Source organism: Aquarana catesbeiana, linkage group LG04, assembly GCF_042186555.1.
Source record: "Aquarana catesbeiana isolate 2022-GZ linkage group LG04, ASM4218655v1, whole genome shotgun sequence".
Taxonomy (NCBI): domain Eukaryota; kingdom Metazoa; phylum Chordata; class Amphibia; order Anura; family Ranidae; genus Aquarana; species Aquarana catesbeiana.
Genome location: NC_133327.1, coordinates 669,331,287 through 669,346,132, shown reverse-complemented (window position 1 = coordinate 669,346,132; position 14,846 = coordinate 669,331,287). Strand labels below are relative to the sequence as shown.

General features: G+C 45.1%; 1 protein-coding gene across 5 annotated transcripts in view; it reads left to right on the top strand.

The window, feature by feature from the left end:
- Positions 1-14,846, top strand: part of CLHC1 (clathrin heavy chain linker domain containing 1) — an 83,261-nt gene that overhangs the window by 23,740 nt on the left and 44,675 nt on the right. For 4 of the 5 annotated variants that reach the window (XM_073628590.1, XM_073628588.1, XM_073628589.1 and 1 more), the window contains 4 exons: positions 2,112-2,299; positions 6,971-7,110; positions 11,117-11,318; positions 14,010-14,125. In XM_073628590.1, coding sequence (XP_073484691.1) covers positions 2,112-2,299; positions 6,971-7,110; positions 11,117-11,318; positions 14,010-14,125 — 646 coding nt within the window. The remainder of the gene's footprint in view (positions 1-2,111; positions 2,300-6,970; positions 7,111-11,116; positions 11,319-14,009; positions 14,126-14,846) is intronic. The other variant, XM_073628592.1, reaches the window with a different exon arrangement.

Genomic DNA, 14,846 nt, shown 5'->3' with positions numbered 1-14,846 from the left:
GATGTGGTAGCTGCATTAGTTTTTTTTTTTTTAGGCTTTTTTTTCCCTCTAGGATCTGGCCAGTAACACACCTCCTGTATTAGAGCGCCCCTCCCCCCTGGATGAAGGAGCACAGGGGGCACCTTTGGACAGCAGCATTGTCAGTTTGGGGGGAAGGGAGTGTTAGATGGACTAGCAGTTTTAAATACATTAACAAATAAAAGCCAAACTTCAGCTATTATTTTATAAGCAGTTACAGCAAATGTTTTTTTTCTTTCCTTTTTGGGAGAAAGGTTTTACATAAATAAATAAAAGCTAATCATTGTAAGTTCCCCTGTCTGTGGTATATGGTTTGCCTCAAACCTCCAACTGCTACATCTGCAAGTTTTTATTGCTGTCTGCGCTGTCCATTGGGGACATTCACCCTCTCTATTTGTCATGTTTACCATTATCATTGAAAGTGAAGGAAAATGTCACATTTTTGGTTGTCCCCAGAGCAGGAATAGAGGGGTAATCTTCCAATGGGGACACTAGTTCTGGTGACAACCAGGAATTCCTTCACTTTGTTCGGGCTATAGGACAGGAAGTGATGGGAAATTTCCCCAATACCTTTAGTTTAGTAGTTTGTTCTAGTTTGTGAATTAGCGGCCTATCCCTTTCTTGGAGCAAAGGTTATAGTGATATTTAAAGTCAAGTATTTTTTTTTCCTCTTTTATTTTTTTTTTTAATAACAAACGTGATACTTTCCTGCTCTGTGCGGTGATTTTGCACCGAGCACCCCCGACCCTCCTCTTATTAGGTTCCCTGCCGGTACTCCTGGCTCCTCCCTCCTGCCATGTCTCTCCGCAGCAAACCGTTTTCTGTGGGGGGCACCCGAGCAGGCTTGCTCCTGAGCCGCTGCTCTGTGTGTTCATTCAGTCATTGAGCCGCAGCTTGGCCCCATTCCCCTCTCTCTTCTCATTGGCTCACTGACTGTGATTGACATTGCCATTGGCTCTCGCTGCTGTCTTAGCCAATGAGGAGGGAGAGTCCCCGGAGAGCTGAGACTCTTGTGCACATTGCTGGATTGAGATGGGGCTCAGGTAAGTTTTAGGGGGTAGAGCTGCTGCACACAGAAAGTTTTTCACCTTCATGCATAGAATGCCTTTACAGCCACTTTGATTATTATGGGGAAGATCAGTTTTTCTGCCTCCTCCCCCCTCTACTAACTTTTGGCCATTTAATTTTTTTGAAAAAAGAAGCAGGTACGCAATTTGATAGGTACCCACATCCATTTCTGGTCAGATCGCCAGGTGGTCCAAGCAGAAGTTGCTTCCCCGCCCCCTTTGCCCGCATTGGCCTCCTGTGGAACCATTCACAAAGTGCAGCGTGGATCGCGCATGTGCAGCGGGAAGCGGGCAGTGAAGGCTCAAAAATTCACAGCTGGCTTCCCACACTAGACATGACAGCAGTGGTGGCTGGTGTATTTTTTGGGGGGGGGGGCAAACATAAACCAACCCCCCCCCCGGGCTGTTTGCCGGTCGGTCCGGCACTTACCCCATCGGGGGTGGCAGGCAGCGTGGTGCAGCGGCTCTGTGTCCTCTCCTCCATGGTGGCTTCCAGCTCTTCCCTTCCTCCTCCAAGGCGTCCAATAGGATCACCTGTCCTTTCAGCCAATCCGCTGACCCCTGTCAAAACCGGCTTCCTGATTGGCAAGGGAGGAGGATCAGTGTTACAACAGCGAATGTTCATTCACTGTTGTAACACACCTGGGTGGGATCGGAGTGCACTCTCTGCAACCTGATCCCCCCCTATATTGAAGGAGGGGTTCAGAGCCTCTGGGTCTAATCGGTGCTTCAAAAAAACAGCCCCCCCCCCCCTGCATTGGAATCCATGCGCCGGGGTCCTGAAAGGGGCCGGACACATGGACGGGGGGCGGCGCCCGTGTGCCCTTAATGGACGGCCCCCGGCATGGCAGCGCTGAGGAACCAGCCCAGCTGAGGACAGTGCTGGATCTCTGGACAAGTAAGTGTCCTTTTAGTTGAAAGTCAGCAGCTATGGTATTTGTATTGGGGGGGGGCTGGTTAATTTCAAAATAAATACCCTCCTTTTTACCTAGGGTTCTTCTTACATCTCACACTCATTTCTTTTAGTTAATTGAGCATTGTACAGAATATAAAGACATTCTTACTGCAATCAAGCAAGAATATGACGAGTTTATTGAGGCCCTCAGGAAGGGAGACATAGATGCCACCCATCTCCAGGCCAAGCTGAAGAGCCTGACTTCTGAGCCCACCACCCTCATGTATTACAGGAAGAGGGCCGCGGAGCTGGAGGAGAGGTGAGGATATGAGAAGTCTATCCATTAAATACTTACCTCTTCTCTGTCAGAGGATGTATGGCTGTCGGCTGCTAGTTCCAGCATAGGGCGTTTGATTAACCATTTGACTTCCGAAAGGTTTTACTCCCCCTTCATGACCAGGGCATTTTTTTTTGCTATTCAGCACTGCGCTACTTTAACCACTTACAGGCCGGAAGATTTTCCCCCTTAACGACCAGGCCGATTTAACTGACAATTGCGCGGTCGTGCAACGTTATACCCAAACAAAATGTGTCTCCTTTTTTACGCACAAATAGAGCTTTCTTTTGGTGGTATTTGATCACCTCTGCAGGTTTTATTTTTTGCGCTATAAACAAAAAAAGAGCGACAATTTTGAAAAAAAAAAACAATAGGTTTTACTTTTTGCTATAATAAATATCCCCCCCCCCCCCAAAAAAAAATGTTTTAAAGCAGAGGTTCACACAAAAAATGAACCTCCGCTTTTCGGAACCCTCCCCCCCTCCGGTGTCACATTTGGCACCTTTCAGGGGGGAGGGGGGTGCAGATACCTGTCTAAGACAGGTATTTGCACCCACTTCCGGCATAGACTCCCACGGGAGTCTATGCCTCTTCCCGTCCCCAGCGCGCTGTCTGCTGGGACACACACGGGTTCCAGAGACAGCAGGGACCGGTTAGGAAGCGCAGCGCGACTCGCGCATGCGCAGTAGGGAACCGGGAAGTGAAGCCACAACGCTTCACTTCCTGATTCCCTTACAGAGAATGGCGGCGGCAGCACCCGAGGACCAAGGGGCGATTCGGTCGCGGGTGCCGACATCGCTGGACCCTGGGACAGGTGAGTGTCCTTATTTTTAAAGTCAGCAGCTGCAGTATTTGTAGCTGCTGACTTTTAAAAAAAAAATTTTCGCGGGACTCCCTCTTTAAAAAACAAATTTCTTCATCAGTTTAGGCCAATATATATTCTCCTTCATATTTTTGGTAAAAAAAAATCGCAATGAGCATATAGTGATTGGTTTGCGCAAAAGTTATAGCGTCTGCAAAATAGGGGATATATTTATGGCATTTTTATTATTTCTTTTTTTAACTAGTAATGGCTACGATCCGATCAGACACTAATGCATTCTAACACACTGTGAAGTGATGTATAAATGTCTATCAAAATATATGACTGTACATCCCAAATAAAACGAGTGTACTCCAGATGTTTCTGAATAAAGTCCGTGCCAAAATGATGAGATGCAGTGAATCAGAGGGGAAATTCCATCAACAATCTGAATGTCCAGTATAGGACCATCAAAACATTGGGTAGGTGTAGATACGCTTACCGGAACCGGTGGACTCTACTGCCGGCAGCATAGAGTCTATCGAGCAGTGTGCCACCACAGGCAGATAGAAAGATGGTCACGGGGAGGATGGATGGTTTCTGGATCGTCACAAGTCACGCAGCCAGATCTCAAAGGGGAAACAGGAAAGATCTCAACATGCAGACGTCCTCTCACAGCAGGGAGATATGTGGAAAAAATATAAAATGCCTCCACATAGTGCAAATCAGGGTTGTTTATTTACTAAAAAACCGCAATACATAAAAGTGATCACAGAGTAAAATCAAAATGGCAATGTAGAGAGTGATAGCCGCCCTACGCGTTTTAATCAATAGACCTTCATCAGGGGCATAAAAAAACTCCTACTACATTGCCTATATATATAGATAATATTGTAAATATTATTTATAATATTTAGTATTTACAATATTATCTATATATATAGGCAATGTAGTAGGAGTTTTTTTATGCCCCTGATGAAGGTCTATTGATCGAAATGCGTAGGGCGGCTATCACTCTCTACATTGCCATTTTGATTTTACTCTGTGATCACTTTTATGTATTGCGGTTTTTTAGTAAATAAACAACCCTGATTTGCACTATGTGGAGGGATTTTATATTTTTTCTACATATCTCCCTGCTGTGAGAGGACGTCTGCATGTTGAGATCTTTCGTGTTTCCCCTTGGAGATCCGGCTGCGTGACTTGTGACGATCCGGAAACCATCCATCCTCCCGTGACCATCTTTCCATCTGCCCGTGGTGGCACACTGCTCGATAGACTCTATGCTGCCGGCAGTAGAGTCCACCGGTTCCGGTAAGCGTATCTACACCTACCCAATGTTTGGATGGTCCTATACTGGACATTCAGATTGTTGATGGAATTTCCCCTCTGATTCACTGCATCTCATCATTTTGGCACGGACTTTATTCAGAAACATCTGGAGTACACTCGTTTTATTTGGGATGTACAGTCATATATTTTGATAGACATTTATACATCACTTCACAGTGTGTTTTATGTTATTTTTACACTAGTGCTACAATTCACCCACTTTTATATTTCTATTATTGTCACATTGTTTGTATCAGCTCTTCTTTGAATTTTTAGGTAATAGCGCATTTACTATCTTCCATTACACTAATGCATTCTATGCATTAAGATAAAGAAGCTTCTGTGTGTTACAGCCCCCCCCCCCCCCAATTACTTACCTGAGCTCCTTCTCACTGCAGCGATGTCCACAATCCCCCCTCAATCATCCAGGAAAACTCCTCCTGATTGGCTGAGACAGAGCAGCAGCGCCAATCAAAGTCAGCCAGCCAATCAGGGGAGAGAGGGGGCAGGGCCAGGTCAGGGCTCCGTTTCTGAATGAATACACGGAGCTCTGACTCAGCCTGGGCGCCCCCTGTAGCAAGCTGCTGGCTGAGGGGCACACAAAGGAGGGAGGGGCCAGGAGCGCCGCTGAGGAACCCGAGAAGAGGAGGATCTGGGCTGCTCTGTGCAAAACCAACTGCACAGGAACTGCTTTTTTCTCCCTGCTTTTCAGGGAGAAGAAACAGCCAGATCGCTGTTCCTGTGTACCTGTTTTGTGTGTGATTGGACACAGCTGATTAGCAGCTTTCTGACTTAATCATTGGCTGAAATATGCTGCAAACTCATGCTGTGTCCAATCACGGTACGGGTCAGCAGTTCCAAACGGATAGTCCATTCTATGTACTGCTGCTATTGAACCTTTGATCATACAGCTATTCATGGTTTTGGGTATCGCCACTTCTTCTATGTTTTGTGCTTCATCTTGAACAATTTTGACATAATGTTTATTTTTAAACACGTGCCTCATGTGAGGAGTTTTTAAAGTGTTATTAATAAAATCAATTTTTATAACATATTTTTTGTTATCAATGGGTTGCCTTTTAAAAGTCCCATTCTAAGAGATACTTTGATATTATATAAAAATCCCTGCAATGTACACAGATCACCCAGAGGGGAATGTTGTTTTTTTTTTTTCTAAAAAAAAAAAGTGGGGTTGTACTTTAATGTTTTTTTCCTAACAGAAAGATACTTACACAGAAATCAAAACAAAATGGTAAAAAAGTCATACTAGTAAGAATCTACTATGCACTGAACTGGTAGATGGATATTCTTACTAAGTTCATTGTATAAGGATGCACGACCAATTCCTTTAACGCTCTTAATTACCGTATTTATCGGCGTATAACACGCACCTTCGATTTAAGAGGGAAGTTTCAGGAAAAAAACTTTTTTTTTAAAATAAACTACTTTGAAGCAAAATAATGGTCAGTGCCCATCAATGCAGCCTGGTTAGTGCCCATCTGCACCTTCAATGCAGCCTGATCTGTGCCCATCTGCAGCCTGATCTGTGCCTATTTGCAGTTTCAATGCAGCCTGATCTGTGCCCATCTGCAGCCTGATCTGTGCCTATCTGCAGCTTCAATGCAGCCTGATCTGTGCCCATCTGCAGCCTTATCTGTGCCCATCTGCAGCCTTATCTGTGCCCATCTGCAGCCTTATCTGTGCCCATCTGCAGCCTTATCTGTGCCCATCTGCAGCCTGATCTGCGCCCATCTGCAGCCTGATCTGCGCCCATCTGCAGCCTGATCAGCGCCCGTCTGCAGCCTGATCAGCGCCCGTCTGCAGCCTGATCAGCGCCCATCTGCAGCCTAATTTGTGCCCATCTGCAGCCTGATTTGCGCCCATCTGCAGCCTGATTTGTGTCCATCTGTAGCCTGAACTTTGCCCATCTGCAGCCTGATCTGTGCCCATCTGCAGCCTGATCTGTGCCCATCTGCAGCCTGATCTGTGCCCATCTGTAGCCTGAACTTTGCCCATCTGCAGCCTGTACTTGCGCCCATCTGCAGCCCATCTCTCATCAATGCAGTTGCCCAATTAATGCCCATCTGCAGCCTCACCATCTCTCATCAGGGCAGTGCAGGAAATCACCAAGCCGTCATCTCTTGTTTACTCGGCTCTCAGTCGGCAGTCACATACACAGTCCCGCCTCCGCCATCGGCATTGGACCAGCTCCTGTGATAGACAGAACACTGGTATAATGCCGGTGATGGAGGCGGGACTGTGTGTGTGACGTGAGAGCCGTGTAAACAAGATATGACGGCTCGGTGAATTCCGACGGCGCTCGTCCCCCTCCTTCCCCTCCGAGGAAAACTATCGGCGTATAACATGCACCAGTGAATTGCCCCCTATTTTCAGGGGAAAAAAGTGCGTGTTATAAACTGATGAATATGGTACTTTGTAACTTTCCATCACATCACCTTCCCCTTTTGTTTTCCATCTAAATTCATCTGATATAACATGATGATTGTTTTTTTTCTTAGGATCGAATTAATTAATCAGGACTCTCATAGGATTGAACGAAAATTGCAAAAACTTCTGCGACAAAATAGCGTGAAGAGCCCTCCAGTAAAAGAGGAATTACCTGAAAAGGATGAAATAAACCCCTCCGCTCTGATCCCAGGTATGGTCCATGGTCCACCTGTCTTCAGCAAACCATCATAATCTCAGGCAGTTTGTAACGCAGTGATATGGGGGTGTCACAGCGATCCACAGCTTCCTTACCTGGGAGCAGCACCAATGCAGGGACACTTTGTGGGGTGCACTGGTGAACTAACATTGATTTCACAGTGAATTAGCCGTATTAGAAATGAAACCTTCTCAACAAAGATCACTATCAATATAGAGAGAATTATATCTACGGGGAACCACACCTGCCCTAAGGGTTTCCAATCTACAACATTGAAGTGTGCCTGTAAGCTGGCCATACAAGGTTAGATTTTCATTTGAATGTTAGTATGAAATTCTGAAATATCATTTGTCAGAGAATTTGATGATGTCACCCTTGGGTCAACAAATTTCATCTGAAGGCCCTTGAAAATTTTTGTAAATATTTTCTTCTATCTTTTCATGTGACAACACTGAAGAAATGACACTTTGCTACAATGTAAAGTAATGAGTGTACAGCTTGTATAACAGTGTAAATTTGCTGTCCCCTCAAAATAACTCAACACACAGCCATTAATGTCTAAACCGCTGGCAACAAAAGTGAGTACACCCCTAAGTGAAAATGTCCAAATTGGGCCCAATTAGCCATTTCCACTCCCTGGTGTCATATGACTCGTTAGTGTTACAAGGTCTCAGGTGTGAATGGGGAGCAGGTGTGTTAAATTTGGTGTTATCGCTCTCACTCTCTCATACTGGTCACTGGAGGTTCAACATGGCACCTCATGGCAAAGAACTCTCTGAGGATCTGAAAAAAAGAATTGTTGCTCTACATAAAGATGGCCTAGGCTGTAAGAAGATTGGCAAGACCTTGAAACTGAGCTGCAGCACAGTGGCCAAGACCATACAGCGGTATAACAGGACAGGTTCCACTCAGAACAGGCCTCGCCATGGTCAACTAAAGAAGTTGAGTGCACGTGCTCAGCGCCATATCCAGAGGTTGTCTTTGGGAAATAGATGTATGAGTGCTGCCAGCATTGCTGCAGAGGTTGAAGGGGTGGGGGGGGGGGGTCAGTCTGTCAGTGCTCAGACCATACGCCGCACACTACCCCATAATGACAACGTGAAAGAAGTTTGTTTGAAATCTTTGCAAATTTATTAAAAAATAAAAAAGGAAAAAATCCCATGTACAAAAATATTCACAGCCTTTGCCATGACACTCATAATTGAGCTCAGGTGCCTCCTGTTTCCACTGATCATCCTTGAGATGTTTCTACAACTTGATTGAAGTTCACCTGTGGTAAATTCAGTTGACTGGACATGATTTGGAAAGGCACACATAGTTATATTGAAAAAAGACACAAGTCCATCCAGTTCAACCTTAAAAACAATAAATAAATAAAATAAAAAATATCGTACAATCCAATATACCCAATTTTATACCCTCAGTTGATCCAGAGGAAGGCAAAAAAACCCCAGCAAAGCATGATCCAATTTGCTACAGCAGGGGAAAAAATTCCTTCCTGATCCCCCAAGAGGCAATCAGATTTTCCCTGGATCAACTTTACCTATAAATGTCAGTACCCAGTTATATTATGTACATTTAGGAAAGAATCCAGGCCTTTCTTAAAGCAATCTACAGAGCTGGCCAGAACCACCTCTGGAGGGAGTCTATTCCACATCTTCAGAGCTCTTACTGTGAAGAAACCTTTCCGTATTTGAAGATTAAATGTCTTTTCCTCTAGACGTAAAGAGTGTCCCCTTGTCCTCTGGGTTGACCGTAAAGAGAATAACTCAACACCAAGTTCACTATATGGACCCCTTATATATTTGAACATGGTGATCATATCCCCCCTTAATCTCCTCTTCTCAAGAGAGAATAAATTCAGCTCCTCCTAATCTTTCCTCATAGTTGAGCTCCTCCATGCCTCTTATCAGTTTGGTTGCTCTTCTCTGCACTTTCTCCAGTTCCCCGATATCCTCTTTGAGAACTGGTGTCCAAAACTGAACTGCATATTCCAGATGAGGTCTTACTAATGATTTGACCTGTCTATATAAGGTCCCACAGTTAACAGTGCAAGTCAGAGCACCAACCAAGCCACGAAGTCCAAGGAATTGTCTTTTGACCTCCGAGATAGGATTGTATCAGGGCACAGATCTGGGGAAGGGTACAGAAAAGAGCCGACTGTACTGTCTTATTGCAACCACCGTTCCCCTTCTGTCTCCCATGCAGCGCTGCCAGCTTCTCCTCTTCTCCCTCCCTCCGGCTGCACTGAAAAGGAATTGCTTCTAGCACATACTTCCCTTCTATCTGCTGACTGGGCCCCCCTGTGTGTCCCTTTCCCCCACAGCGCTGCCGGCGTTTCTCCTAACCCCCGGTACCGGTACCAATCACTCCTATGTCCATTCATCACTGAAGCATAGTAAAGTACATTTACTATGCTTCAGGTTGTGAATTAGTAGGAAGCCTCAGAGTGCTTCATATTCATCCATATATGCAGCTGAGGCTGTAGAGACAGGATCTATGTTCTCAGTCACTTTGGCTGAGGGGGGCTGTCAGGTAGACTGTATGGGGCCCCGTGATTCCTAACAGCATCCCTGGACAAATGTCCAGAACACATTCACTGAGCAAACCGCACAGTGAATCCTTTAAAAATTAACCTTAGTGTGTATTCTAAGGTTATATTAATACCAATATTTCAGTTTTGGGTGAATGTTAACAGGCTGTTATATTTGTTGGATATAATTTTACTACCTTTTTTTCATAAAGCAATATGATCTCATGTAACACTTTACAATAGGATATATGGATGTGTGTTATTTACAGTGCAAAACATACACTGGGGTTGATTTAGTAAAGGCAAATAGATTGTGCACTTTGAAAGTGCAGCTGCACTCATTTTCCCCAGAGCTTAATGAATGTGGTGAAGCACTTCTGATTTCCATCATCCAATCATATGCAAGCAAAAATCCTTTGTTTTTGTTTTTAATTTTCTTTGAACCTGCTTGGGTATTCTTCACAAAGTGAAAGTGGTTGTAGAGGCTCAAGTTTTTTTTTACCTACATATGCATAAAGGTAAAAAATCCTTCTGTGTTCAGCAGCCCCCACCCCCCCCCCCCCAATACTCACCTGAGCCACATCTCGATCCATAAATGTGCATGAGAGCAGCGGCTCGCCCGGGTCTTCTCATTGGCTGAGCCAACGGCTCCCACTACTGTTAATTGCAGCCAGCAGTGGCGGCTGGTGGTAATTTTTTTTTTTAGGGGGGGCAGCAAACAGTGCACTTTCCGCCACCCACCACGGGTCGAGTCTGGTCAGCCGGTCGGTTGGTGCACTTACCCCATCCATGGCGGGCAATCACGAGCAGCTTCCCGGGCTCTCCTCTGTGGGCATCATGAGCAGCTTCTCCTTCTCCCTGCTAGGCGGCTTCGGTCTTCTCTCTTCTCCCTCCTCCTCGGCGGCCAATCAGATCGCTTCTCCTTTTGGGTTTCAGACCCACGCTTCCTGATTGGTGGAGAAGCGATTCAGTGTAAGAATAGGAAATATTCATTCATTATTCTCACACACCTGGGTGGGCTCAGAGTGTATTCTCAGCACCCAGAGCCCACCCTATTTGAAGCCTATTAGAGCTTCGGGCTCTAATCGGCGCCTCAAAAAAACCACCCACCACACATTGGAATCCATGCGCCCGGCGTTATGAAAGTGGAGAGCAGCGGCTCGGGAGCGAGCCTGCTTGGGTGCCCCCATAGCAAACTGCTTGCTATGGAGGCAGGAGGAAGGGGCCAGGAGTGAGAAGAGGAGGATCCAGGCTGCACAGAGCAGGCAAGTATGACATGTTTGTTATTAAAAAAATAATAATAATAATAATAATATTCCTTTTTAAATCACTTGAAGCTTCACTTCATTTACTTGCAAAGTGCACAGCCTATTTCCCTTTAGTATATTAACCCCATTGCATAGCATATGAGGGCCCCTGGTGAGATCTCGTGTATTGACCAGTAAGGTTACTGTTTCCTTTTCCTAGGTATGTCTATAGAAGATTCTCTTGATATGAGCGCTCTTGAAAAATACCAGCAACAGTTAGATCAAAAGAAGCAACAATTAATTGCCAGCATGACTACCAAATATGTTCCCATCCAAAGGAAACAGGAACTGGATTTAAAACTAAGCCTTGCATTGCAGGAAAGGGAAGAAGCTGAACAAATAAACAAGAAACTGATGGACAGGTAAAACACATGGCAAAATAATCGATATGATGTATTGGTATTCTTAAAATGGAAATAATGGAATTTTTTTTCCCTAAATCAGATAACATAACTCGCAACAGGCATTTGATTTTTTTTTTCTTCATTTCCACCTCAGAACTTCCTGTTTCAAATTTCCCCTGGCTGTGTCGCTATATTCCCTTTCTCTCTTTGCCCCTTGCGCCACTGTGGGACCTATAGAGTCCTGTGTGAGTCTCTGCAACATGTGCACTCCCACTCCGTACTACAACTCTACATGCAACATGTGCACTCCCACTCTGTACTATAACTCTACATGCAACATGTGCGCTCCCACTCTGTACTATAACTCTACATGCAACATGTGCGCTCCCACTCTGTACTATAACTCTACATGCAACATGTGCACTCCCACTCTGTACTATAACTCTACATGCAACATGTGCGCTCCCACTCCATACTACAACTCTACATGCAACATGTGCGCTCCCACTCTGTACTATAACTCTACATGCAACATGTGTGCTCCCACTCCGTACTACAACTCTACATGCAACATGCGCGCTCCCACTCCGTACTACAACTCTACATGCAACATGCGCGCTCCCACTCCGTACTACAACTCTACATGCAACATGCGCGCTCCCACTCTATACTACGACTCTACATGCAACATGCGCGCTCCCACTCTGTACTACGACTCTACATGCAACATGCGCGCTCCCACGCTATACTACGACTCTACATGCAACATGCGCGCTCCCACTCCGTACTACGACTCTACATGCAACATGTGCGCTCCCACTCTGTACTACGACTCTACATGCAACATGTGCGCTCCCACTCTGTACTACGACTCTACATGCAACATGTGCGCTCCCACTCTGTACTACGACTCTACATGCAACATGTGCGCTCCCACTTTGTACTACCACTCTACATGCAACATGTGCGCTCCCACTCCGTACTACGACTCTACATGCAACATGTGCGCTCCCACTCTGTACTACAACTCTACATGCAACATGTGCGCTCCCACTCCGTACTACGACTCTACATGCAATATGCGCGCTCCCACTCCGTACTACAACTCTACATGAAACATGTGCGCTTCCACTCCGTACTACAACTCTACATGAAACATGCACGCTTCCACTCCGTACTACAACTGTACATGCAACATGCGCGCTCCCACTCCGTACTACAACTCTACATGCAACATGCGCGCTCCCACTCCGTACTACAACTCTACATGCAACATGCGCGCTCCCACTCCGTACTACAACTCTACATGCAACATGCGCGCTCCCACTCCGTACTACAACTCTACATGCAACATGCGCGCTCCCACTCCGTACTACAACTCTACATGCAACATGCGTGCTCCCACTCCATACTGCAACTCTACATGCAACATGCGCGTTCCCACTCCGTACTACAACTCTACATGCAACATGTGCGCTCCCACTCCGTACTACAACTCTACATGCAACATGTGCGCTCCCACTCCGTACTACAACTCTATGTCCAACATCCGTGCTCCCACTCTGTACTACAACTCTGTATGCAAAGTGCGTGCTCCCACTCTGTACTACAACTCTACATGCAATGTGTGTGCTCCCACTCTGTACTACAACTTTACATGCAATGTGTGTGCTCCCACTCTGTACTACAACTCTACATGCAATATGCGCACTCCCACTTAGTCCTACAACTCTACATACAACATGCATGATCCCACTCTGTACTACAACTCTACATGCAACCTGCGTGCTCTCATTCTTTACTACAACTCTACATGCAACGTGTGCGCTCCCACTCCATACTACAACTCTACATGCAACGGGCGCATTCCGCTCTGTACTACAACTCTACATGCAACCATTCAGAGCGCTGTACACACAGCCCACACAAGAGGGATACAGAGCCTCTGTCAATCACTACTGTGGAGGGGGAGAGGCATGGCTTGTACTCTTCTCTCGCACTGGCTGCATTTTTCTCTGATTTAGGACAAAATATTTTTGACTTTAATACCAGTTTAAATCTTTCACTTAAATGTACTGTGCAGCGTTCGCTCCCAAAGTACCAATAGATGTAAAATTGCATGGCAGCCTATAAAATGAAAGGCATAGCTAAACTGTATAAACTGTCTATGGGCTCGTTCACACTTGCTTTGGACTCTGACGATCAATCCATATCCAAATCGCTCTTCAGGGGGCATTTGACAAGCATTGAGGAGGTGTTGTATTGGCTCCTTCTTTAAACCCCTTGAACCCTGCACTATCACGCGCTTCACAGAGAATACCAGAAGAAGCTGAGTCAGTTTTCTTCCACATAAGAAAATTGGCTCCTGAGCTGCTCTGCAGGAGCTGTCTTCTGCTAAGAGATAAGAAGATAAAACGCGTCAGCTGCATCGCTTAAAGGATAAATCCTGACAGTATATTGTAAATGTAAATATTTATAAAACCGGATTTAGACTAGACATGATTGAGAAAATACAAGTCCCCCATCCCTTTTAAATACCCCCTCTCCACGGGAGATTTGATAATAGTTGCTACTAAGTAAATGCTTAAAACTTTGTAGCTGATCACTTAAAGTGAATTATACATTGTTGTGAATGTCTATTCAGTTTCATTTATTCTGTGTCATGTATAATTCATGTGATGTAATAGTTTGGATTCTCATTTCCTTTAGTTACCGGAAGAAAAGAGTCATTGCGGATGCGATATCGTCTTGGGCAAAATCTAATAAAAATGTTGGCCTCTATGAGACATTAACGGAAGTGATAGAGAAAGAAAGCGAATTAAAAGGTATTTTGTGTCCAGATATATGCATTGTATTCATTTCCTATTGTCACTAATACATGTGAAGATGTTTGAGGGTATGACCCTGTCTTCATTAAAGTAGTTGTAAACCTCAGACATGAAATATGAACAAAGCATATTTCTCTATAGTGTGTACTTGTCTCAATCCAGAGCACTAAGTGTCCTTTCTGTCTGCTGCTTATTTCCTCTGCTATCAGCATGAACCTTTAATGACAAGTTTTCCTGACACCGAGAGAGAAAAATGGTGACGGGGAGGGATTTCCAGCACACAGCCTGTGATTGACTGCTTCAGCTCTGTTCCTGTGTGCTGTGTGAAGAGGGGAGGGGTGTCCCTTCCCTCCAATCAGCTCTCACTGGGCTCTGCAGAGTATACCTTCAGCTCTCCGCTTTCTGAAAGCTCAGACAAGCTGTATAAATTATGCACTTTGAACAGCTGTAGAGAAGAGAAGACTGCAGATTAACAGGTACAACTTATGTAGGAGGATTTGTTTCATCGCTGTGTATGTACCTGAGGCCAGTCACATCACTGGGTAAATATAAGGATTTACAACCACTTTAACAGTGGGGCATGTCACAGCTGTATCTGGTAGCTGCAATAAAGTGATTTTAAATGTAGCCCAGTGTTCCCAAAAATGGGGTTATAATGTAATGTATAATGTAGTTTTTGGCTGAGCTGTAAACAGCTCAGATTGATTGTACATAGTTT